The 26,682-nt window shown below is 38.1% G+C and overlaps 1 protein-coding gene across 9 annotated transcripts in view; it reads right to left on the reverse strand.

Annotated features, from left to right (window-relative positions):
• The window catches only part of LOC132378867 (inactive N-acetylated-alpha-linked acidic dipeptidase-like protein 2), a 937,774-nt gene that overhangs the window by 18,558 nt on the left and 892,534 nt on the right, over positions 1–26,682 (reverse strand). For all 9 annotated transcript variants that reach the window (XM_059946161.1, XM_059946120.1, XM_059946130.1 and 6 more), the window contains 2 exons: positions 12,637–12,730; positions 12,097–12,295 (listed from right to left, as the gene is read on the reverse strand). In XM_059946161.1, coding sequence (XP_059802144.1) covers positions 12,097–12,295; positions 12,637–12,730 — 293 coding nt within the window. The remainder of the gene's footprint in view (positions 1–12,096; positions 12,296–12,636; positions 12,731–26,682) is intronic.

A 26,682-nucleotide genomic window follows, 5' to 3' on the forward strand; every position in this document is an offset into this window, starting at 1 on the left:
ACATTCATCAGTACGTTACTTGGATTGAATTTATGGGGAGTTATTGGATAGATTGGAAACACAAGGAAGTCTGCTGATGCTGCAAATCCAAAACAACACACACAACATGCTGGATGAACTCAGCAGAAAGGAATAGATGGTCAACGTGTCGGGCTGAGACCCTTCTTCAGGCCAGAATAAAAAGGTGAGGGGAGGAGAAAGAGGCGAGCTGGAAGGTGATAGGTGAAGCTAGGTGGGTAAGAAAGTTCAAGGGCTGGAGAACAAGGAACCCGATTGGGGAGGACTGTAGACCATAGGAGAAAGGGAAGGAGGATGGGATGTAGGGGAAAGTAATACGCAGGTGAGAAGAAGTAAATGGTCAGGGCAGGGAAGAAAGAAAGGGGGTTGGTGAATCTGTTTACCAGAAGGAGAAATTGCTACTTATGCCATCAGGTTAGAGGGTACCCAGACAAAATAAGGTGTTGCTCCTCCACCCTGAGGGTGGATTCACCTTGGCACAAGAGGAGGCTTTGGACCAACACACTGGAGAGGGAATGGAAGTTAAAATGCTTGGTCACCAGGAAGTCCCACTTGTGGTGGATGATGCAGAGGTGCTTGACAAAGCGGTCCTCCAATTTATGATAGGTCTCACCAATGTAGAGGGAAGATGGGTGGGCATGGATGATTTCCTTTGAGGGACAAAGGGTGAGAGGTGACCTGAAAGAAGGTAATAAAGTTATCAGAGGTACAGAAAAGTGAGATAGTTAGAATATTTTCCTATGGTAAGAGTATCAAAAGCAAGATGGCATAGTTTAAAGAGAGAGGAAGTAGCTTTGAGAGGTAAGTATTTTTACACAGAGAATAGTTGATAACGACAACTTGCTGCCAGAGGAGACAGTGAAGTTGGATAATTACTATGTTCAAAAAACTCTTGGACATTCACTTAAATAGAGAAGGTAAAGGAGGATATGGATTTAGAGTGACAAATGGATTTGGATAAATTGGAAAATGGTCACCATGGACATGATGGGCCCAATGGTCTGTTTCTCAGTCATACAACACTATGACTCAATGCAATTTGTCTAAAGGAATCAGGATTATTTGGCTATAATCAGTGATCTCTCAACCCTGAAAATAGAGATGTCTAAAGGGAAAGAATATTTTAATCCAAATTAAAGACAATTGAAATCATGAATGCACCTTTATTGTCTGTAGGTCACCAGTTGTAAATTATACTTAAATATTCCTGTTTACAGATGAAGAATTGCTTTATTTTTATGCTTGACTTAACAGATCTGGTTTATCTAAATCAATACTCACTCTGGCATTGTGAAGAAAAATAACCCAAAGCTTTTTGTTTTTCACCCCACAAATGACTTCACCTCTGCGACCGGAACTGAATAAATTTGAAAGGTTTTTGCATATGTACCTTTGTAGTGATATCAAGATTGATTCAAACGCCTATTTTTTCTGATCTACAATCTATTTTTGTTTTTAAATATGATAATAAATTTGTAGCATGCATGAAAAATCAATTTTCCAGAAAGTAGGGCTATTCATCAAAAGAAGGTATTGATTTATAGAAAATGTTACCTTTTTTGCCAAACTCACTAAAGAGAAGCTGTAATCAAAGCTATTTACAGCCTTATTTCACATCCCACAATGGGGCTTAACGGCTTATTGACTTGGTTGTATATTTCTATTACTCTAAAGACTTTAACAGTGTGACATTTTTGAGAAAGAAAGAACTTGAACACATATAGTGATTTGTTTTTTGGGATGTTGTGAAATGCTTGACATACAACGAAACGCCATTACAAACTGTAGATGAATATACCGATCATTTTACACATAAGTACATTCTCCAAAAGAGCAATAAGATCAAAAGTTATTTTGTCTCTTCCTGGTTGTCTTGGCTGAAGAACGTCAATGTTGCGCCCTAGACAATGTTCTTTTTTATGTAGCACACAAGGACACATGACATTTATATGAATACTGCAGTAGAAAGACAGGAACTTAGTTTAACATCACACCAGCATGTCAACCTAGTTTCATTGTCTGATGCCCCAGAAACAATAATACCATGATCGTCTGCTTTGGGGTGTGACACTGGTTATTATTTTACGAGGGGCACTTAGACCTGCGTTGAGAAATACTCACAGAGTTAGAAGGAGTCTTGAGCTAAATAACTATTGAAGTGGCCAAATACAGAATTGTGATGCTTTACAGATTATCATCATGGGTGTTTTTTAGATTGTTGCTGATTTAAGGCATTTTTCTGAAATCCAAGTACCAGTGAGAGGTTTTTAGAGAACTAAATCCAGATAGGGTAAATAAAAAGGATCATCTGACGGGTGCATCAAATGAACAATTAGTGTAACATTGGAAAAGGATATAATATATGTAATAAGTCATAAACAATTTAAACAACAGCTTTTTGGTATGAACAATATAAGGGTGATTTCTAGATGTGTACAGCAGGCCACCAAATAGGAGTAATATGTAAAAGTGGCATAAATTGTGGAAAAGCAATAATCTATGGGACAACGGACAATTGAACACAACAGCACAAAAGCAGTCCTCTGGCCCAGAATGACTGAACCAGCCATGTTGTTAATCCAAACAAATCCCATCTGCCTGCACATAGTCTATATCCTTCCATTCCCAGTTTGGTCACGTGTCTGTCTAAATACCCCTTAAACATTGCTATTGTGCTTGCTTCCACCATTTCCCTGATAACACACTCCAGGAACCTTCCACTCTTGCCTTATAAATCTGTTAGGATTCAACATTTCCACCCTGGGAAAATTACACTGGTATCTATCCTGTCTTTAACGTTCATAATTTTATAAACTTCTATTGGGTCGCCCTTCAGGCTCTTATGCTCCAGGGAAAATAATCCAAGTTTGTCCAACCTCTCCTTATACATAGCTAAAACTCTCTATTCCAAGTAACATCCTGCTGAACCTTTTATTTTCTCCAAAGCCTCCACATCCTTCCTGCAAAGCAGTGACCAGACAGAAACATAGAAAATAGGTGCATGTGTAGGCCCTTCGAGCCTGCACCGCCATTCAGTATGATCATGGCTGATCATCCAACTCAGAACCCTGTACCTGCTTTCTCTCCATACCCCCGATCCCTTTAGCTACAAACCGGCCTCAACTGTTTCCTGTGGCAGAGAATTCCACAGATTCACCACTCTCTGTGTGAAGAAGTTTTTCCTCATCTCGGTCCTAAAAGGCTTCTCCTTTATCCTTAAATTATGACCCCTCGTTCTGGATTTCCCCAACATCGGAAACAATCTTCCTGCATCTAGCCTGTCCAATCCCTTTAGAATTTTATACGTTTCAATAAGATCCCCCCTCAATCTTCTAAATTCCAGTGAGTATAAGCCTAGTCGATCCAGTCTTTCTTCATATGAAAGTCCTGCCATCCCAGGAATCAATCTGGTGAACCTTCTCTGTACTCCCTCTATGGCAAGAATGTCTTTCCTCAGATTAGAGGACCAAAACTGCACACAATATTCTAAGTGCGGTCTCACCAAGGCCTTGTACAACTGCAGTAGAACCTCCCTGCTCCTGTACTCAAATCCTTTTGCTATGAATGCCAACATACCATTTGCCTTTTTCACCGCCTGCTGTACCTGCATGCCCACCTTCAAATGCCTGGTGTACAATGACACCCAGATCTCGTTGCATCTCCCCTTTTCCTAATCGGCCACCGTTCAGATAATAATCTGTTTTCCCGTTCTTGCAACCAAAGTGGATAACCTCACATTTATCCACATTAAATTGCATCTGCCATGAATTTGCCCACTCACCTAACTTATCCAAGTCACCCTGCATCCTCTTAGCATTCTCCTCACAGCTAACACCGCCGCCCAGCTTCGTGTCATCCGCAAACTTGGAGATGCTGCATTTAATTCCCTCGTCTAAATCATTAATATATATTGTAAACAACTGGGGTCCCAGCACTGAGCCTTGCGGTACCCCACTAGTCACTGCCTGCCATTCTGAAAAGGTCCCGTTTACTCCCACTCTTTGCTTCCTGTCTTGCAACCAATTCTCTATCCACATCAATACCATACCCCCAATACCGTGTGCTTTAAAATTGCACACTAATCTCCTGTGTGGGACCTTGTCAAAAGCCTTTTGAAAATCTAAATATACCACATCCACTGGCTCTCTCCTATCCACTCTACTAGTTACATCTTCAAAAAATTCTATAAGATTCGTCAGACATGACTTTCCTTTCACAAGTCCATGCTGACTTTGTCCGATGATTTCACCTCTTTCCAAATGTGCTGTTTTCACATCTTTGATAACCGACTCTAGCATTTTCCCCACCACCGATGTCAGACTCACCGGTCTATAATTCCCCGGTTTCTCTCTCCCTCCTTTTTTAAAAAGTGGGGTTACATTAGCCACCCTCCAATCCTCAGGAACTAATCCAGAATCTAAGGAGTTGATCACACACATACTCCAAATGAGACAAAACCAAAACTTTATACTGCTGTTGGTTGACTGCCTATCTGCTATGTTCAACACTTCGATGCTTTTATTACTACCCTCTTGACTTGTGTTCCACTATAAGGGAAGTATGGACTTTCATGCCAAAATCACTCTGTATCACAGAGCTCCTCAGATCCTTGACATTTGCCGTCTATGTTTTCTTTACATTTGACCTCCCAAATTACAACACCTTACTCTGTCTAGATTAAACTTCAAATGCTATTTTTCTGCCCGTAGTTCTAACTGATCAGTATATTACTATATCCTTTACCCTTTACAACTTGCGTCACTATCTACAACTCTGCCAACACTAGTTCACCTGCAAACTTACGAACCAACACACCTACATTTTTGTCCAAAGCATTATAGACATTCCAGCACTGATTATTGCAAAAGACCACTGTTCACAGTCCTCCAGTCAAAATACCACCCCTCCACTACTATCCTTTTTGTTCTGTGGCCAAGCAAATATTAAATTCAATTTACTAAGTTTCTGTGCATTCCATTGCCTTAATCTTCTGGACCCAGCCTACCATGAGGGACCTGATTGAATGCTTTACGCAAGCAACATCCATTGTGCTACCTTCATTCATCAGATTCATCACCCCCTCAAAAAACTTAATGAAGGTTATAAGAGAGACCTCTTCTGCTTGCAAGTCCAGTTAGTCTATGCCTTTCTAGTTCCAATTAGATCCTATCCCTAAGACACTACTCCAATAAGTTCCCTACCTTTGATGTAAAGGTTCTCTAACCCATAATTTACTGATTTTTTTATAACAACCTTTTTAAACAGAGGAATAACTTTGGTTACTCTCCAGTACACCACCAGTACAAAACACCACCACAGTGCTCACACAGGACAGACTGAAGAGCTTGTCTAGTGAGGCTATATGGGTGAAATTGAGAAATAAGAAAGGGATGACTGCATTAATGGGATTATATTGTAGAACACTAATAGGATTTTGAGGAGTGAATTTGTAGACAGTTTGCAGACAGTTACAAGGAACATAGGGTTGTGATAGTAAGTGATCTTAATTTTCCACGTTGACTGGGTCTCCCATACTGTAAAAGGGATGGATGGTATAGAGCTAAATGTTTTCAGGAAAGTTACATTAATCAGTACATAGAGGTCCCAACTAGAGACAGTGATACTATTATTAAAGAACAAGACAGGGCAGGTGACAAAAGTATGTGTATGGGAACACTTTGATCATAATCTAATTAGTTTCAAGATAATTATGGAGAAAGATAAGCCTGTTCCTTGGGATGAAATTCTAAACTGGAGAAAGGCCAATTTTGATGGTATTAGAAAGGGCTGGACTGGTTGTCTTCAGGCAAAGGTGTGATTAGTAAGTGGGAGGCCCAAAGGTGAAAATTTGAGAGTATAGAGTTTGTATGTTCCTGTCAGAATAAAAGGCAAGGCTAACTGGTTTAGGGAACTTTGGTTTTCGAGAGATATCGAGGTGCTGGTTAAGAAGATGAAGGGGGTGCATAGCAGGTGTAGGCAGCAAGGAACTTGAGAGTGTAAGAAATGTAAGAGAACATTTAAGAGAGAAATCAGGCGGGCTAAAAAAAAGGCATGCCTAACAGACAAGGTGAAGGAGAATCCCAAGGGCTTCTACAAATATACTAAGAGCAAAAGAGTCATCAATGGATGGAGCAGAAAGAGGTGGGGGAGATCTTAAATTAAATTTTTTGCATATGCATTTACCTGTGAGATGGCCATATAGAACTGAGGTCAACTCTCATCCTCCGTCGCTCCAAGGAGAAAAGGCTGGGTTCACTCAACCTATTCTCATAAGGTTTCCTCCCCAATCCAGGTAACATCCTTGTAAATCTCCTCTGCACCCTTTCTATAGTTTCCATATTTTTTCTGTAGTGAGGCAACCAGAACTGAGCACAGTACTCCAAGTGGGGACTGACCAGGGTCCTATATAGCTGTAACATTACCTCTTGGCTCCTAAACTCAATCCCATGATTGTTGAAGGCCAATGCACCCTATGCCAACCTGCACAGCAGCTTTGAGTGTCCAATGGACTCAAACCCCAAGATCCCTCTGATCCTCCACACTGCCAAGAGTCTGACCATTAACACTATATTCTGCCAACATATTTGACCTACCAAAATGAACCACTTCACACTTACTTGGGTTGAACTCCATCTACCACTTCTCAGCCCTGTTCTGCATCCTATCGATGCCCCGCTGTAACTTCTGACAGCCCTCCACACTATCCACAACACCTTCCACCTTTGCATCATCAGCAAATTTATTAACCCATCTTTCCACTTCTTCATCCAGGTCATTTATAAAAATCATGAAGAGAAGGGGTCCCAGAACAGATCCCTGAGGCACACCACTGGTCACCGACCTCCATGCAGAATACGACCCACCTACAACCACTCTTTGCCTTCTGTCAGCAAGCCAGTTCTGGATCCACAAAGCAAGGTCCCCTTGGATCCTATGCCTCCTTGTTTTCTCAATAAGCCTTGCATGTGGTACCTTATCTTGTTGAAATCCATATGCACTACTTGCATCAATATGTTTAGTCACATCCTCAGAAAATTCAATCAGGTTCGTAAGACATGACCTACCTTTGACAAAGCCATTTTGACTATTCCTAATCATATTATGCCTCCCCAGATGTTCATAAATCCTGCCTCTCAGGATCTTCTCCATCAACTTACCAACTACTGAAGTAAGACTCTCTGGTCTATAATTTCCTAGGCTATCTCCTCTCCCTTTCTTGAATTAGGGAACAACATCTACAAACCTCCAATCCTCCAGAACCTCTCCTGTCCCCATTGATGATGCAAAGATCATTGCCAGAGGCTCCTCAATCTCCTCCCTTGCCTCCCACAGTAGCCTGGGGTACATCTCACCTGGTCCTGGAGATTTATCCAACTTGATGCTTTCCAAAAGCTCCAGCACATCCTCTTTCTTAATTTCTATATGCTCAAGCTTTAGAATCCACTGTAAGTCATCCCTACAATTGCCAAGATCAGTTTCCACAACGAATACTGAAGCAAAGTATTCATTAAGTACCTCAGCTATCTCCTCTGGTTCCATACACACTTTTCCACTGTCACACTTGATTGGTCCTATTCTCACACATCTTATCCTCTTACTCTTCACATACTTGTAGAATGCCCTGGGGTTTTCCTTAATCCTGCTGACCAAGGCCTTCTCATGGCCCCTTCTGGCTCCTTCCTGCTTGAGAACTCCTGTCTGTAATTATCTCTGCCTCCTGTATTTTCCCCAGTAAGACCAAATGCAGCTCCATTTATTCTCAGAGGAACTGCAGCTTCCTGCATAGACTTGACTTCTCCCTTATCTTCCACATCTCAAAGGAGGAATATATGACTCTGCTGACTTTCATTCTTGTCCTTTTAGTAAACTAGCAGATATGCATTACTTTTTTGCTTCTCACCTTCCTCGCTGAAATGTGCTTATCAAAGCCTGCATTTTAACCTACCAATAGCACTTGCACCTCAGAGGAGTCCTTCTCAAAAAGGGCATTCCAACATGGCTGATCAAGAACAAGTATTACTGGGTTAGGTAGAGAGGGGGTTTCAATTTCTTTTTACCAAAGCTGCAAAAACCCAATATAAAAGCAAGAGAGAATTTCTGGTATCTACACAAGAGAACTCCAAGTTTTAACAGCGCAAGGAGAAATGAATGTTAGTTGTAGTTCTAGGAGTAAAATAGGCAAGTGAAGAATGTGCTCAAGGAAGAATAACCATACTATAATCATGTAGAATCATGTAAAAGAATAAGAAAATCCATTAATTTAACTGGAGAAATGTAGTTTCAGTAATTCAACAGTGATTTGGCTCAGGAACAATCCTTCAAAATCACCCACCAATGCCACAATCTTTACCATTTCGAAAAGGGGCACTAGATAAATGGGAATACTACCTGCAGATCATCTTCCAAGTAACAAGTCACTTATTATCCTGACGTGAAAAAATACTGTCAGCCTTTCACTGCTGTTGGATCAAGGAATGAGAACTCTTTGAAATAAGATGGCACCAGTGAACCACAGCAACGTTCTGCAAGCTGCTTACAAAACTCCTAAACATACCTCTTTGAACTTTGAACCTAACTTCAGCACCGGATGTTAAAAGTACTGCAGCAGTTCAATAAAGTGATCCATGATCATTTTCTAAATTAGAAATAGGATCAAATATTGAGCTTGCTGGGGACCTCTACACCCTTTGAATAAACGTTAAAAAATCAACTACCTTTAAATAGCAGATTTACGAATGCTGATTTACAAAATATTGCTGTAAGGCCAATGACTCGTTGGAGTATGCCTCTTTGATTTACCAAGGTATTTTTTGTGAGGGTGAATAGTGTGCTACCCATGCACAAAGGAATACATTGTACCAGAATGACCACAATGCATTTGTACAGCTTTTTCAGTTTATGAAATTTCACTTTTATGAAATATTTTCCAAGAATGTATCCATAAATCAAATAATGGCTGTAGACAAATTCTCATGAGATGAAACGAAATGCAGATAAAGGCAGTCATCTGGATGACTAAATTTGCAAGGAATAAAATAAGACAAAAAATAGGCTGCAATGCCATGTGGTGTTAAAATGAGCTATAGGAAATAATAAAAAATTGAATAATAGGGGCAAAGAAGGATTATGAGACTAGTTCATATTAAAAGATAGCTAAAAGTCTTTTATAAACACAAATAACTTAAAAGAGTAAATAAAGATAAATGATGAGTTAAATGGAGACAAAGAAGTAAATATTCATAAGGAATAAGAGGACCTGGCTGTCTGCAACTTTGGATTTGACTACCATGAAGCAACAAAGGAGAAAGAAAGCAATAAGGGTAGGTATGTCAAATATCAATGCAGGGCTTTTTAAAGGCTGGTAAAATAACCCAGTTAGATGAAACGATCTTAGAATACAAAGGGAAGCAAAGGGGAAAGTGGGGACGCTTTCTCCATGATCTTCAAGTCTACCTTAGGTAATGGACTAGTGGAGGGTACAAATACATTACAGACAAATACGCCTTTAAAAGGAGAGTGATAAAAAACAGCAACTACAGAGCAGCCAGCCAAAACTGAAACAAATGCAATGGTTCATAAAATAATAAATTTCTGACAGAAAAGAAGACAAAGCAAGATGGTGCCAGTGAACAATGCAACTAATGGTATCATCCTGCTGACAGTTCACAAAACTACTTCTTTTACTTCTTCTTTCAAATATGATTCTACTACTAAGTTGTATGTGAATAGAACCTGTGATCTATATTATGATGGTGTGTTTTGCAGTCAATTGAGCAATCTGGCACTTTGCTGTCTCCAAAGGGAGTTCGGTGAGGTTTGGAGCTGAGAGTGTGGTCTGGAGGCCTGGTCGCCTGGAGACGGAGCACGAGCTCATGATCATGATGACGCTCAATTGCTTCTCTCTGATTGAGCTATTGAGGGCACAAGCTCATGATTGACTCCATTGTTTCTCTCTGATTGTGTCCAGGATGCAAGCCTACGACCAACTCCATTGTTTCTCTCCGAATGTGTCAAAGGTGTGAGCCTATGATTCACTCCATTACTTCTCTCTGATTATGATTGACTCAATTGCTTCTCTTCGATTGAAGCGTCGATCAAGGTTGAATTCGACAAGGACAAGAGCAGAGAATGGGCGGGTGCTTGGTGCCATCTGACCAGTCATCCCCTCTCTTTCACTAGCTGCTGTCAGAAGGAAGTGAAGGAGTCTTGGGTCCATATTTCCAGGACTGATTCGAGAGGCTATGGACTCAATTCGGGGGACTTAGAGGTTCATGTTGCATGTGTTCTTAAATTCTGGTTACCGTTTTCTTTTATTGCTTTTGAGCAGTTTGATTGGGGTGATCGATGCAGACTGGGTTGCTACAGTGAAAAACATTGGCTTGCAGTGTGGCACTGAACTGAATTAAATTGAATACTGCTGGTTTGATGTTCAATATTCCTTGTGCTGTTTGCTTGCTTTTTGCTATTTATGCAATTTGTTCTTTTTTTCGCGCATTGGGTGTTTGACGATTTTTTGAATGGATTCTATGGCTGCTTGTGAGAGGTCAACCACCATGGTTCTCCTCTGTATGCAATGATAATAAATGTACTTTGAAACTTTGAAGACCTTTCAGTTGATTATGTCCAGACTAGTTAAGAAAGAACTGCACAGATTTGGTCAACTTTGCAGTCCACCTTCCAGAGCCTTTTTTTTGGGCAGGATTGGGGAAACAGTGAGAATCTGGGACAAATCAATTTGCATTTAGTAAAATACAAGGCAATGAATAAATGTCAGCATGCATTTATGAAAGGCAAATTGTGGTTAATTAACTTGATTGATTTTCTTACATAATTTGATGTGGTTACTGTTACTTATTCGGAGTGTGTAAAGGGATTTGACAAAATAGGACAGGCCTAATAAGATAAGCATCTAAATGGCTATGAGACAGAATACAAAGAGTGTCATAAACAGAGTTGCTCCCAGAAATCATTATTAGGGCAGATGTTCTTTATGATAAATACCAAAACCCTTGAATTGGGAATACAGCATGTAATGTTAAAACCTGCAGTCAAGCAGGCGGTGAGAAATCTAGCAAAAACAAAACAATAAAATGGAAAGGTAGATGACAAATAAAATTTGATGCAAGAAGTATTGTGTTACATTTTAACTTGATGAATGAGGAAAGGCAAAATGAATGAAGTGGTACAATATCAAAGTCTGTGCAGGAATAGAAAAGCTTTAGGAACATTTATGCAATTCCTTGCAGTTAACATAAATATGACAAAGGACTGAAAGATAAAAACAAGGAAGTCACAGGTAAAGCTTTATTGAATTCTGATTAAGCCTGAGCTGAGGCATTGCATTCATTTTTCACTTTCATCCAGGTCTTGAAATGTACCAAGGATGAGGAGAGACAGAATCTGTTGTCAGTTTTTGTACATCAGAGAGGAAGATTGATAATTCAATAGAGGTGCTAAAAATCACGGACAGCTTTGATGGAAATAAATAAGTAAAGATCTACTTGTACTGGCAGTCATAGACTTAGAAAGATTCAGAAAATTAGGAAAGGTAATGTGAAGAAACAAATTTTTAGAGTGAATCATTTTTTGAAAAGGTGCTGAAGGAGTTTCTATATTAATCAACAGAAAATTGATAAAATGTTGAAAATAATAATTTACAGGTATATCAAAATAATAGAAAGCAGGGCATATTGGATAGCTCTACTAAAAAAAGTTGGGACAACTCCAGTTGCTTTATTGCATCCTTCAGGTCTGTACCATCCCTGAACTTGTTCCAGTAAATGAATGAAGAAAAGCTTTATGACTTTTACCCAAGGATTTAGCAATATTAACAGTGGGGGTACTTTGTCTCTTTGTACCATCAGGCTTCTAAGCTACAGTATTTTTAAAACACAAAGCTTTTTGTTAACTACAAAATATTAAAATTGAAACATTCTGGCTTAAGTGTTAAATGTTTGGTATAAGCATCAGTTAATGTATAAACATACATTATTATTTATAATATTTTTCAACATTATTTCATAATAGGATATTTGAAAATATCTGAGTGATATACATGTCAAAAAGACTTTTCTGTACCTAAAATATCCTGGAGGAGCCCATTGGACGAGGAAGTTTTTCTCTACGTTTTGCAGCACATGATTCAACATTCTCAGATGTGCAGGGTCTTGCTCCTTTGGATTATTAGCTGGGCGCATTTCATCTGATTGAAAAAGTTGTGCAGTTTCTCTCAGGGCACTGGCCAGTGTCAGCATTTGATCTGAAGCAATACTTCCATCTTTATATAGTGAAGAAATGTTTGAAAATTACATTAAAGACAGACACAGCACAAATATAAATTAAAGACAATATTTCATAATATTATAACTTCAAGGTCTTTATGCAACAATGGATTATTACTGTGCACAGAAAAGAAAGTCAAACACAAAAGAGCTGCACTGTATGAACATTTATCATAGGAGCAACCAACCAATTCTAATATCAAAATGTAAGGAGTACAGGATATTGGAAAGTCTGATAATATATGATTTGAGGTTATTGAGAAAGAAAAGGATGAACAACAGTTTATTTAAATGAAGAACAATTTCAAAAGGTCAACTGCTCATGTAGTCACATTACCTTTCAGTTGTTCTTGAACCTCCAGGGCTACATCCAAAACATTGAAAGGGAGTACTGGCTCATTGGCTATACGCAGAATCATTTCCGCTGTTAACTGCAACAAACAAATCAAAAGGTGCAGTATAGAAAATGGTTTTTACTTCAGCAGGGATTGTTCTACTATGTAAAGCAAAGTCAAAGCATAAATTTATCACAAAATATTAACACTACCTCTCTGTACATTTCTACCTTCAATAATAAAAACAAACAAAAACAACACACCTTTTTTTTATTCGTGGAAACTTACATTGGATACTTCCAATGAAAGCTAAAAAAAGTCTTCATGTAATGATAGTACTGAAGCAACACCAAGTGGAAGAATTCAAAACAATATTTTGAAAGCCAGAACTAAACTTTAAAACAAATAACATATTTTGATGTTACTTAAATTAATTTCAGAGTTAAAAGTACATACATATTTGTAGGGCTAGATTTACATCAAAATGATAAATGTTAAGGATAGATGGTTTACATTTATTCAGATGCTACTATTTCCTCCATCATTCATCTCCAATGTAAAACTGCAGCCCTATGCAGTTCTTGAAATCTTGAAATCAGTGAGAACTCACCTGTAGGCATACGGTTTGCATAACCAAGTCTTAACGAAGTTGACAATTGTGAAAAATATTGATGTGTCATAAGTGTTGCCAGTAGGTACTGTAGTACAGTGTAGTTTGAAGATATATATTATCTGATTTTTGGATAATAAGGGTATCAGGGTTAGCACAGGAGATGGTGCAGCATGATCGATTTAAATGGTGAAATAGATTCAAAGGGGTAATTCACCCATTCCTACTTTAATTTCTTATGTCTGCAGAGTGGAAGACCAAGGAGTGAGTTGGAGATAGTTCTTTGTTGACTTTACGTGCCAGGTTTAAAAAACGAGCAGGGCCTATCGGGACTGGTCTGCAGAACAGGAGACTGCTTGGGATTATAGTAACTTAATAAGGACAAATAAAAAGAAGCGAGGATTAAGTGGAGTAGCTATTGTTGGAGCAGTTGTCGTGTGAGTGGGCCTGCATTACATTGGTCAGGCTTAGGCTCAACAGGTTTCAACACAAACAGGTGTGGGCTAGAACTTAAGCTTGATAATTTAAAGGCGCAACAACTGTAGGCAGAATGATAGTGTCACAAGCACGGACTCTGCTGCGGGGTCTACATGCCTCCATGGATGGGCTGTGCAACAGGTTTGGCAATGGCACTCATGAGCACACATGTTTCAGATAATTACTGTTCCATTATGGTGGATGAGGAGTTGGCTAAAGTTGATTGGAAAAACAATTTCTGGGTGCTATTCGGAAGTCATAGGATAGATTCAGGGAGGATGAAGGGAGGATGAGGCGACTGTGGCTATAAAAAGTCAAAGGCAGCAAAAAAGAAAAAGACAGCACATATAATAGCGCAAAAATTAGTGGAAAGTTAAAGGATTGCGCTGCTTTTAAAAACCAACAGAAGGAAACTAAAAAAAACAGGAGAGAAGAGATGAAATATAAAAATAAACCAACCAACAATATCAAGGTGAATACCAAAAATTTTTTCAGACATAAAAGAAAAGCGAGAGTGGGTATTATACTTCTGAAAAATGATGCTGGATAGGTAGTCATGAGAGACAAAGAAGTGCAAGATGAATTGAATAAGTGTTTTGTGCAGAAGACACAAGCAATATGCCACAAATTCACGAGTGTCAGTGGGCTGTGTTGAGTGTTGTTGTTATTACTAAGGTGAAGGTGTTTGGGAAGCTGAAAGATTTGAAGGTTGGTAAGTATCTGGATCAGTTGGACTACACTCCAGGGTTCTGAAAGAGGTAGCTGAAGAGATTGTGGAGGGATTAGTAGAGATCGTTCAAAAATCACTAGACTCTGGAATGTTTCCAAAGGACTGGGAAATTGTGTCACTCCACCCTTTAAGAAGGGAGGGGGCAGAAGAAAGGAAATTATAGGCCAGTTAGCCTGACTTCAGTGGTTGGGAAGATGTTGGAGTTGATTATTAGGAAGAGGCTTCAGGATACTTGGACGCACATGATAAAATAGACCAATGACAGCATGGTTTCCTTAAAGGAAAATCTTGCCTGACAAATCTGTTGCAATTCTTTGAGGAAGATAGGTTAGGGACAGGTAGTGTTGAGGAAGCAGGGAGCTGAAGTAGGACTTAACACAGATTGGAAGAATGGGCAAAGAGGTGGCATATGGAATATAGTGTAGGGAAGTATATGGTCATGCACATTGGTAATAGGAATAAAAATCTAAACTATTTTCTGAACAAGAAGAAAAGTTGAAAATCAGATGTACAAAGAGACATGAGCATCCTTGTGCAGGATTCCCTAAATGTGAACGTGCGTGTTGTGTCAGTGGTAAGAAGGAAAATTTAATGTATACTGTATATTCAAGGGGACTTGAATAGGAGTTCATAGGAGTTTCAAGCGAATGAGTATGGGAATGAAAGTTTAAATGTTTGAAGAACATTTGATGGCTTCGGGCCTGCACTTGCTGGAGTTTAGAAGAATGAGAGAAGATCTCATTGAAACCTATTGAATATTGAAAAGTCTAGATAGCGTGGATATGGAGAGTATGTTTTCTATAGTGGGTGCGTCTAGGACCAGAGGATTAGAGGGAAGTCCATTTAGAACAGAGATAAGAAGGAATTTCTTGAGCCAGAGGGTGTTGAATATGTGGAGTTCATTGCCATGGACAGCAGTGGAGGCCAAGACATTAGAGTATATTTGAAGCAGAGGCTGATAGGATCTTGATTAGTCAGGGTGTCAAAGGTTACAGCGAGAAGGCAGGAGAACGGGATTGAGAAAGATAATTAATCAGTCACGATGGAATGGCGGGACAGACTCAGTGGCCAAATTCTGCCCCTATGTCTTATGGTCTTATATTCCTAGTGCAAGAGCCTTGTTAATGAAATAATATAGGCTTATGGCAAACTTATATTTACAATTTAAATCACAGGATGATTCACTAAATATTGATGTGATATCCACCTGACATATTGCATCTATAAACATGGATGTCCTAGATACTTGCAGGAAAGAGGAAGTGGGATACTTAATCAAAGGGTAGACACTATACTTCCCCAATTGGTGTGAAATTTTAATGGATCTTCTGAGTCTTACAGGAACTCCACGGAGAAATCTACCAGCTTAATAGACTTGGTGTCCAGTGAAGAGGAATTTAAAGTGGGCTGCCAGATCATGCAGCTCCAGTTCCCAATTTTAAACAGAATTTTAGAGAACGGGCAGGGGAAGGTTTGGGGGCATGGGTATTTGGAGCCTCATTTTGCCAACAGACCCATTGAGAATGAGGAACAAGTGACACAATCTTCAATCCAGATGGATCACCAATCCTAATTCTGAAGAATCATCATCGATTGGAAATGTTAACTATGTCTTTTTTTTTCTCCACAGATATTGCCCGATTAGATGAGTTTTCACAGAAATTTCTGACTTTGACACCACCCCCTGATCAGTATAGGGGATTGGTCCCTAGTAAACATGGCTGTACACATTAAAACCTGCAATGCTAGTTAAGTCAAAGATACCCTCTTCATTTACACAAAATTGCCAATCCACCTTAGTAGAACTTGGATATTGCAGTTCAGAGCTTGCTTCCCAAAACAAAATTAATATCCCTGTACTGCTAATGCTCTTCTTTTCTGGTACTATTTTCGAACGATTACATACCAGCACATTCAGATTTTCTCTCTAGAATTAGACTCAAAATTATTAATCACTGACATACAGCATAAATATCTATACAGCAAAAATCTATAAATTATTAAAGTAAATAAATAATGCCACAAAAGGAATAATGTGGTAGTATTCATGGGTTCTGGACCATTCAGTAATTGGACAGCAGAGGGGGAGAAACAGCTCTTAAATCATCATGTTTTGGTCGTCAGGCTCTTGTACCTCTTCTCTGAGAGTCATAATGAGAAGAAGGCATGCCTCTTAATGATCATGTTGCCTTCTTGATGTATCACCTCTCGAAGATGTCCTTGATGATGGGGAGGGATGGACTGTATCCTTGACAGAGCTGGCTGAGCCTATGATCCTCTGCTGTCTCTTTTGATCCTGTGCTTTGGAGCCTGTATACCACACTGAGATGCAACCAATGAGAATTCTCTCCTCTACACACCTGTAGAAATTTAAAAGAATCCTTGGGGACACACCAAATCTCCAGAATCTCCAAATGTAGTACAGCAGCCCGAATGTCATCTTTGTGATTGCAGCTCAGGATAGATCCTCTGAGAGATTTCCTAGATCTTGAAACTGCTCACCCATTTCACTGCTGACTACTCTGTGAAGACAGGTGTGTGCTATATCAAATGCCCCTTCTTGAAGTCCACAACCCGTTCCTTGTTCTTGCAGATGTTGAGTGACACCACTCAACTAGCTAATCTATCTTGCTCCTTTGAGCCTCCTATAAGACCATAAGATATAGGAGCAGAAGTAGGCCATTCAGCCCTTTGAGTCTGCTCTGCCATTCAATCATGGGCTGATTCAATTCTTCCAGTCATCCCCATTCCTTGCTTTCACCCTGTACCCTTTGATGCCTTGGCTAATAAAGAACCTATCTATCTCTGCCTTAAATACACCCAATGACTTGGCCTCCACAGCAGCTCATGGCAACAAATTCCACAGATTTACCTCCCTCAGACTAAAGTAATTTCTCTGTATTTCTGTTCTAAATGGACGCCCTTCAATCCTGAAGTCGTGCCCTCTTGTCCTAGAATCCCCTACCATGAAAAATAACCTTGCCATATCTAATCTTTTTCTTTCTAAATCTTTTTATTATTAGTAGTAATATGGACAGAATACAAATGATATATTGATAAAGAAATTACCTACATACAAATTCCATTACATATGAAAAAAAACATACATAATAGTTACAATATAAATGAGTTTACCAAGACATAAGCCATAAAATATATGTATGAACATGGTAAGTCTAAATATTTCATAATATATGATATAAAAAAACAGAAAAAAGAAAGAAAAAAAAGAAAAAAAAATATAATGCAAAACTAGTTAATCTACTAATCTAATAACTAATATAGAAGAAAAAAGAAGCAAAAAAAAGAAAGAGAGAAAAAAAGGGGGCTGTTTATAATATCTCACAAAAATAAATATTCATTGATGCTGTCACTTCCGGTCCTCTCAACATACATAAGCTAAAAGCTGGGAAATCAAATGAACTTGGCACAGGGTCATATTACATCATATGAAAATGTTGAATAAATGGTCTCCATAACTTTTCAAATTTAATAGAAGTCTCAAAAGCACCACTTCTAATTTTTTCTAAATTTAAACATAACATAGTTTGAGAGAACCAATTAAATACAGTGGGAGGATTAACTTCCTTCCAATTCAACAATATAGATCTTCTAGCTATCAGAGTTAGAAATGCAATCATTCGACGGGCAGAAGAAGATAAATGCAGTGAGTCTAACATTGGTAAACCAAAAATTGCGGTAATAGGATGAGGTTGTAAATCAATATTCAAAACCGCAGAAATAATATCAAAAATATCTTTCCAATATTTCTCCAAAAATGAACAAGACCAAAACATATGAGTTAAAGACGCAATTTCAGATTGACATCTATCACAAATAGGACTAATATGAGAGTAAAAATGAGCTAATTTATCCTTGGACATATGGGCCCTATGTACGACCTTAAATTGTATTAATGAATGTTTGACACATAACGATGATGTATTAACTAATTGAATAATTCTATCCCAATTCTCACTAGAAATAATAAGGCTAAGCTCTCTTTCCCAATCCTTTTTAGTCTTATAAAGAGGCTCTGAACGTATCTTCATAATTATATTATAAAGTTTTGAAATAAGCCCTTTTTGAAAAGGGTCTAATTCAAATAAACTCTCCAAAATATCTGAAGGCACAAAATTTGGAAACGTAAGGAGTACAGAACTTAAAAAATGTCTAATCTGTAAATATCTAAAAAAATGAAATCTAGGCAAGTTATATTTGTTGGATAATTGCTCAAAAGACATGAAACAATTGTCCAAAAATAAATCAGAAAATCTTAGTAATCCCTTAGTTTTCCAAGCCGAATAAGCTTGATCTATAATGAAAGGGTGGAAAAAACAATTAGATACAATAGGACTATTTAAAACGAATTGTGTCAACCCAAAAAAATCTCCGAAATTGAAACCATATACGCAAAGTATGTTTAACTATCGGGTTGTCAATTCGTTTCGGCAATTTAGAAAGAGCAAAAGGGAGAGAAGTCCCTAAAATAGAACCCAGAGCATAAGCTGATACAGATTTAGTTTCTAAACTCACCCAACGAGGGCCGAAAGATCCACCCCCATCTTTCAACCAGCATAACAAGTATCTAATATTAACTGCCCAATAGTAAAATCTGAAATTAGGTAATGCTAACCCGCCTTCCTTTTTTGTCTTCTGTAAATATATTTTACCTAACCTGGGATTTTTATTCTGCCATATATATGAAGAAATTTTAGAGTCAACATTAGTAAAAAAAGATTTCGGGATAAAAATTGGTATCACTTGAAAAATATATAAAAACTTAGGTAAAATAACCATCTTAATAGCATTAATCCTACCTATTAGGGATAAAGATAATGGTGACCACTTAGTAAACAAACCTTTAATCTGATCAATTAAGGGTAAAAAATTAAATCTAAATAAATCTTTATGGTTTTTTGTGATTTTGATCCTTAAATAAGTAAAAGAATCAGTAACTAATTTAAAAGGTAAATTTCCATAAATTGGGACCCGTTTATTCAAAGGAAACAATTTACTTTTATTAAGATTTAACATATCCAAAAAACTCACTAAATTGAACCAATAATGATAAAACTGCTGGGATGGATTTCTCCGGGTTAGAAATGAATAGTGATAAATCATCTGCATACAAAGATAACTTATGAATGTCTGTCCCACGATTAATACCCAAAATATCCTGTGATTGTCTGATGGCAATTGCCAAAGGTTCTAAGGCAATGTTAAATAGTAATGGACTAAGAGGACATCCTTGTCTAGTGCCCCAAAATAGGCGAAAAAAGGGAGATCTTTGATTATTGGTAAACACTGAGGCTACTGGAGTATGATAAATCAATTTAATCCATGATATAAAATCGGACTAAAATTAAACTTCTCCAACACATTAAATAAGTAAGGCCATTCAACTCTATCAAATGCTTTCTCCGCATCTAATGAAATCACGCATTCTGAAGTGTCATGTGAGGGAGTATAAACAATATTCAACAATCTCCTAATGTTAAAAAAAGAATAGCGATTTTTAATAAAACCGGTTTGATCATCTGAAATAATTCTGGGTAATACCTTCTCCAATCTAGATGCCAGTAACTTGGAAAAAATCTTGGAGTCTACATTCAATAAAGATATTGGTCTATAGGAAGCACAGTTAGTAGGGTCTTTATCTTTCTTCAATATTAGAGAAATGGAAGCTCTATAAAAAGATTGTGGCAAATTCCCCAATCTAATGGCTTCCTCAAAAATCTTACATAACCAAGGGGAAAGAGTAGCGGAAAAAAATTTAAAAAATTCAACTGTATAACCATCTGGACCCGGTGCTTTCCCAGAATTCATTGAGGAAATAGCCCCTTTAATTTCTACATCCGTAATAGGAGTATTCAATATTAAAAGATCATCAGATGATAATCTTGGAAAATTTAATTTTCCAAGAAAATCAGACATGGTATTATGATCTTGAGGAAATTCAGATTGATACAGGGAGGTATAGAAGTCTTGAAATGCCTTATTTATCTCATCATGATTAACTGTCAGATGCCCATTCTACTGACAAATCTTAGTGATTTGACGTTTAACCAAAGCATTCTTCAATTGACTAGCTAACAGTTTACCAGATTTATCACTGTGTATATAAAAATCAGATCTAGTTTTCATTAATTGATTTTCCAATCGAGGATGTAAGTAATAAACTATGTCCCATTTGAAGTTCAACCCTTTGTTTGTAAAGCTCCTTACTAGGAGCAATCGAATATTTCTTATCAATCTCTTTAATTTTATCAACCAATAAAAGAGTTTCCATCTTAGTACGTTTCCTCAAACCAACAGAATAAGAAATAATCTGTCCACGTATATACGCTTTAAAAGTGTCCCAAAGTGTTCTGCAGGAGATATCATCTGTAGAATTAGTTGAAAAGAAGAAGTCGATCTGCTCCTCCATAAATTTTATAAAGTCAGAGTCTTGCAATAAGGTAGAGTCAAATCGCCATTGTCTGGCATTAGAAGCTGTATCCGTAAATTTCATATAAAGTAATAATGGAGCATGATCAGAGATAGCTATAATATCATAGTTACAACCGATTACCAATGGAATAAAACAAGAGTCTACAAAAAAATAATCAATTCTCGAATAAGAGTGATAAACATGTGAGAAAAAAGAAAACTCTTTGTCTTTAGGATGCCGAAATCTCCAAATATCAAAAACTCCATTGTCAGTCAAAAAAGAGTTAATACAAGTGGCTGACTTATTAGGTAAAGTCTGAATAGATAAAGATTTATCCATCAGAGGATTTAAACAGCAATTAAAGTCACCACCCATTATTAACTTATATTCATTTAGATTGGGTAAAGAGGTAAATAAGGACTTAAAAAAGTCAGGACAATCCACATTTGGAGCATAACCATTAATCAAAGCAACCTTTTTATTACAAAGTAAACCCATAATTAACAAAAATCTACCATTCGGATCCGAAAAAATATCATGTTGAACAAATGGAATAGAGGAGTCAATAAAAATTGAAACTCCTTTTACTTTAGCGTTCGAATTTGCGTGATACTGTTGACCCCGCCAAAATCTAAAAAAACGAAATTTGTCCTCCTTCCTCACATGAGTTTCTTGTACAAAAATGATATGAGCATTAAGTCTTTGGAATACTTTGAAAATCTTCTTTCATTTAATTGGATGATTTAAACCATTAGTATTCCAAGACACAAAATTAATGGTCTGAGCCATAATTCTAAAATCAACCCTTTGGTATAGAAAGGGTTAACCAACTTATAAACTCATGCACCCGGAAGAGGAACAAAAGTAAAGAGAAGACCCGGAAGTGACGACAACACAGACATATCTGAAGTTCAAAAACAGCCCAAATAAAAAAACTAACACAAACCGATGCAAAAAAAAAATAGAATTAGAAAACAGACCATCCCCCCACCCCCAAGAAAAAGAGAAAAAGCCATAATATGACTTAAAAAAGGAAAAAGTAAGACTAATTCTACCCCTATGTCAGCTGAAGAACACTCCATATATAAAGGATATATATAAAAGAATCACCCCAACTTTAAAAATTAAAATCGCTATAATAAAAACCATATTTCTAAGTATAGTTAGTTGTAAAAAAAAATAAGAATATAGTCTCTAAAAAAAATTATAAATCGGGCTCTAGCCCAGACAAAACAAAAAATATTTAAGCTATGATAGGCGATGCATTGTAGGAAGAAGATGAAAGAAAGAAAAAAAATAGCGCCATCTTAAGCAAAACCAAAAATCTTTTTCAAAAAACCACCATCTTAATCAAAGAAAAATTCACCTTCAAAGAATTAAAAATATACCTTCGAAGGAACAAAGTTAATGGACAAGAATGTAGTATACTGGTTAAAGTGTATAAGGCAGAACAATTAATATGACAAAAACACGCTTTAACTTAATTATAAAGTATAGGATGAACCTACACCAATAACCAGATTTTAATTCTGGTTTAAGAGATCGAGAACCATCTTACACGATCAGAATCGTTAATTTATTAGAGACCGGTGTCTGTAGCAGTAGGGAAGTTCTCCTCCAGATACTTTCTCGTTTCTGAAGTTGAAATGAAAACCTGTCGTGGAGCATTCGACGGAGAAATTCGAAGCTTCGTAGGGTATAGGAGCGCTGGTTTCAGATTTTTCTCATAACATTCAGCCATCAACGGTTTAAAAAGAAGCCTTCTTTTTAAAAGGTCAGGGCTAAAGTCTTCGACCAGGCGGAAGCAGTATTCTTTGAATTTAATCATTCCTGCCCGACGAGCTGCACGTATAAGTTGTTCTTTGTCATGTACATAATGGAACCGGACAATTACCACCGAAGGTTTGTCTGTAGCACTCGGTGATCGACGCCGAATTCTATGTGCCCGATCCAATAAAGGAGGGTTATTCGGGAAAATCGTCGGAAACGCTTCTTTTAAAAGTTGAGCAAAATATTTCGAAGGGTCATCTTTTTCTATGCCGTCTGGAAGACCAAGTATACGTAAGTTCTGTCTTCTGGACTGATTCTCAAAATCGTCACTCTTGGCTTTAAGGGCTTCCATCAGCTTAATGGTCGAAATTAAATCCTGTTGCAGTTTTTCAATAGTCAAATCTCGCTTCCGAGCATTTTCTTGCAGAGACGCAATAAGAGCTTGTTGCTGTTTAATTACTGAATCCGTCTTAACCATGTACTCTTGAAAAGCCTTTATATCTTCTTTAAAAAATTGTTGTAGTTCATCAAATTTTTTATCCAAAACCTTCATAAGCAATTCATAAGTTAATTGAGTTTGTTGTGGCGGAGCCTGCTTCTTTCCATTACCATTCTGATTGCGTCCGGGATCCCGTCCCTTAGACCTGAGAGACATTTCTGTTTGCATATCTTCAAAAGTTCACAACAAACTCTTGGCAGTAAGTTCAAAAAAAAAATTAACAAAGAAACTTTCGGTATAGGTAAAAATAAGCTGAATAAGGGTGATCAAAGGTTAAAAAAAAGTAAAGGTTATGGAGCGAATCCAAAACAGTACTCACTCCATGAGCGTCTCCAGCTGACTCCTGCCATATCTAATCTGTTCAGGCCTTTTAACATTCAGAATGTTTCTGAGATTCCCCCTCATTCTCCTGAACTCCAGGGAATGCAGCCCAAGAGCTGCCAGACGTTCCTCATACGGTAACCCTCTCATTCCTGGAATCATTCTCGTGAATCGTCTCTCAACCCTCTCCAATGTCGGTATATCCTTTCTAAAATAAGGAGCCCAAAACTGCACACAATACTCCAGGTGTGGTCTCACGATTGCCTTATAGACCCTCAACATCACATCCTGGCTCTTATATTCTATACTCTTCATTGCCATCTGAGATTTTATCAACAACAGTGGTTCATTGGTAAATTTATAGATGATGTTTAAGCTGTACTTAGCCATACAGTGATAAGTGTAGAGAGAGATTAGAGCAGTGGGCTACTCATGCATTAAGATATAATAATGTCTTAAATGAGTGGATTAAAAACGTTTACTGTTTGGTCAATAAAATTTTTTTAATGCTTTCTCTGATGTAATTAAAAGTACAGCATTTATATGATTAACTCCTTAATTCATTTGCTGTGTAAATTCACATTTCAAAGTAAACTTATTATCAAAGTACCAATACGTCACCATATACTACACAGAGATTCATTTTCTTGCAGGTATTTTACAATAAACAGAATAAAAACACAGGTGAAAAACTGCACGCAGCAAAAATGGACAAGCAAGTAATTGTGCAAAAGACAACAAATTGTGTAAATACAAAAAGAGGGAGAAAAATAAATAATACTGAGAATGTGAGTTGTAGTGTCCTTGAAAGTAAGTCCATAGGTTGTGGAATCAGTTCAGTTTTGGAGTTACTGGAGTTATCTTCTCTGGTTGAGGAGTAATAACTGTTCCTGATCCTGATGGTATGAAACCTAAGGCTTCAGTACCTTCTTCCTGATGGCAGAAGCTGTTGTGTATTTAATACTTCAATAATATTTGAGTAATCTCATATATATATTGGCTGATTAACTATTCTTGTTCATTTAAATATTTCATGCATCATCATTCTACCACATGATACGCACATGCTTCGCTTAAAGTAAACACAAAGTTAGACCCGCATTCCCAGATTCCCTTGTTTTCCTTTGACTTAGTTTGATGTTTTGAAGTTACAAAACATGAAAGCACCGAGAATAGAGCATGACCTAGATGGTGGGAGTCCTTGATGATGGACGCTGCTTTCCAGCACCAGATCTCTTTGTAAGTGTGCTCAAAGGTGGGGATGGCTTTACCCATGATGGACTGGACTGTATCCATTACTTTTTGTAGGCTTTCCATTGGTGTTTCCATGCCGTGATGTAATGGTCAGTATACTTCCCAATGTGCAACTATAGAAGTTTGTCAAAGTTTGAGATGACAAGCCAAATACACACAAATTTCTAAGAAAGTGGAGGCACTGCTCTGCTTTCTTCATAATGGCACTTGCGTGCTAGACCCAGGACAGATCTTCTGAAATGATAACACTGGGGAATTTAATGTTACTGACCCTCTCCACCTCTGATCTCCAGATGACAACTGGTTGATGGACCTCTGGTTTCCTCCTCCTCCTTGGTCTTGCTGACATTGAGTAAGAGGTTGTTGTTGTGGCACCACTTAGCCAGATTTTCAGTCTCCCTCCTTTATGCTGATTCATCAACATCTTTGATCCAGCCAACAACAGTGGTGTTGTCAGCAAATGTAAATATGGCATTGGAGCTGTGCTTAGCCTCACTACCGTAGGTATAAAGCCAGCAGAGCATGAGGGTAAGCAAACAGACTTCTGATGCACCTGTGCTGATAGTGATTGTGGAGGAAATGTTGTCACTAATCGAAACTGACTGGAGTCTGCAAGAGAGGAAATCAAGGATCCAGTTGCACAAGGAGTGATTCAGGCCAAGGTCTTGGGAACTTATTAATTAGTTTTGTGGGGATGTAGTGTTGAAATCAGAGCCATAGTCAATGGAGAGCATCTGCAATATGGATTTTCACTGTCCAGATGTTCCAGTGTTGAAGGAAAAACCAAAGCAGTTGTGATGGTAGGATCCAAGATGCTACTCAGGCAGGAGTCGATATGTTTCATCACCAACCTCTCAAGAGACATCAAGATTGTTTAATGTCGCTTCCAGTACACAAGTGAATGAAATCACTGTTACTCAGGACTGAATGCAGCACAAAAATGTACTTAATCAAAGTGGATGCAAGTGCTGCTGGACGATAGTCATTCAGCTAGGTTACTATGTCCTTCTTCGGCGATAGTATTATTGAAGCCTGCTCCAACAGGTGGGCACCTCAGACTGCTGAAGTGAGAGGTTAAACATCTCAGTGAACACTCCAGGCAGTTGGTTAGCACATGTCTTCAGTACTCGGTCAGGTACACTGTCTGGTCCAGATAAGGATGCTCTCATGTTGCCCTCAGAGAACGAAATCACAAGGTTATCAGGGATTGTGGAAGTTTGTGAAGGTGTCTCCATGTTTTGTCAGTCAAGGTGAGCATAAAAATGATCAAACTCATCTAGGACCAAAACCTTGTTGTGATGCATGTCGCTCGTTATTTCTTTGTTTTTACTTTGTAATTCAACACATTAGATTTCCTGCTCATCTTTGCCTTTGCCCACTGCTTGTTCTGCCCCCTGCTGGCTAAGACATTTATTTTATAATTCCTACAGCACATTTAGCTAGACAGCATCCACTGGTAGTACTTAAGAAGAGGGCTTTATTTGAGCAGGTGGTAATGCACGACTGGTGCTTACAAATCTTTCTGTTTACCAGGAAGTAATTGGAGCCATGGCAGATTTGTTACCTAAATTACAAGCTGGCTATTCCATTGCAGTAATAACAGTTCTGCGGCTTGATAAGACAGAGATCAGAAAGCAGCTCTTGGCATCCAAAAGTGACTCAGTGCCACAGCATCTGCATGATAACCTGTCCCTCCCATCAGTCAGATCAACCCATATTCCCAAGCAGTGGGGTTGCACTTCACAGAATGAAAAAAAAAAGCTAAATCTTATGATAAAGCTGGAAATGCCACAGTTGGATCTTTTTCTCCCTCATCTAAGACAGGATGTGCTTGCTTTGGAGAGGATCCCAGGAATGAAAGGGTTAACATATGTGAAGCATTTGATAGCTGTGGGCCTGTACTTCCTGGAGATTATAAGAATGGGGGGGGGGCGGTGCTTCTCTCATGGAAACC

Source organism: Hypanus sabinus, chromosome 2 (assembly GCF_030144855.1).
Source record: "Hypanus sabinus isolate sHypSab1 chromosome 2, sHypSab1.hap1, whole genome shotgun sequence".
In the NCBI taxonomy this organism is placed as follows: domain Eukaryota; kingdom Metazoa; phylum Chordata; class Chondrichthyes; order Myliobatiformes; family Dasyatidae; genus Hypanus; species Hypanus sabinus.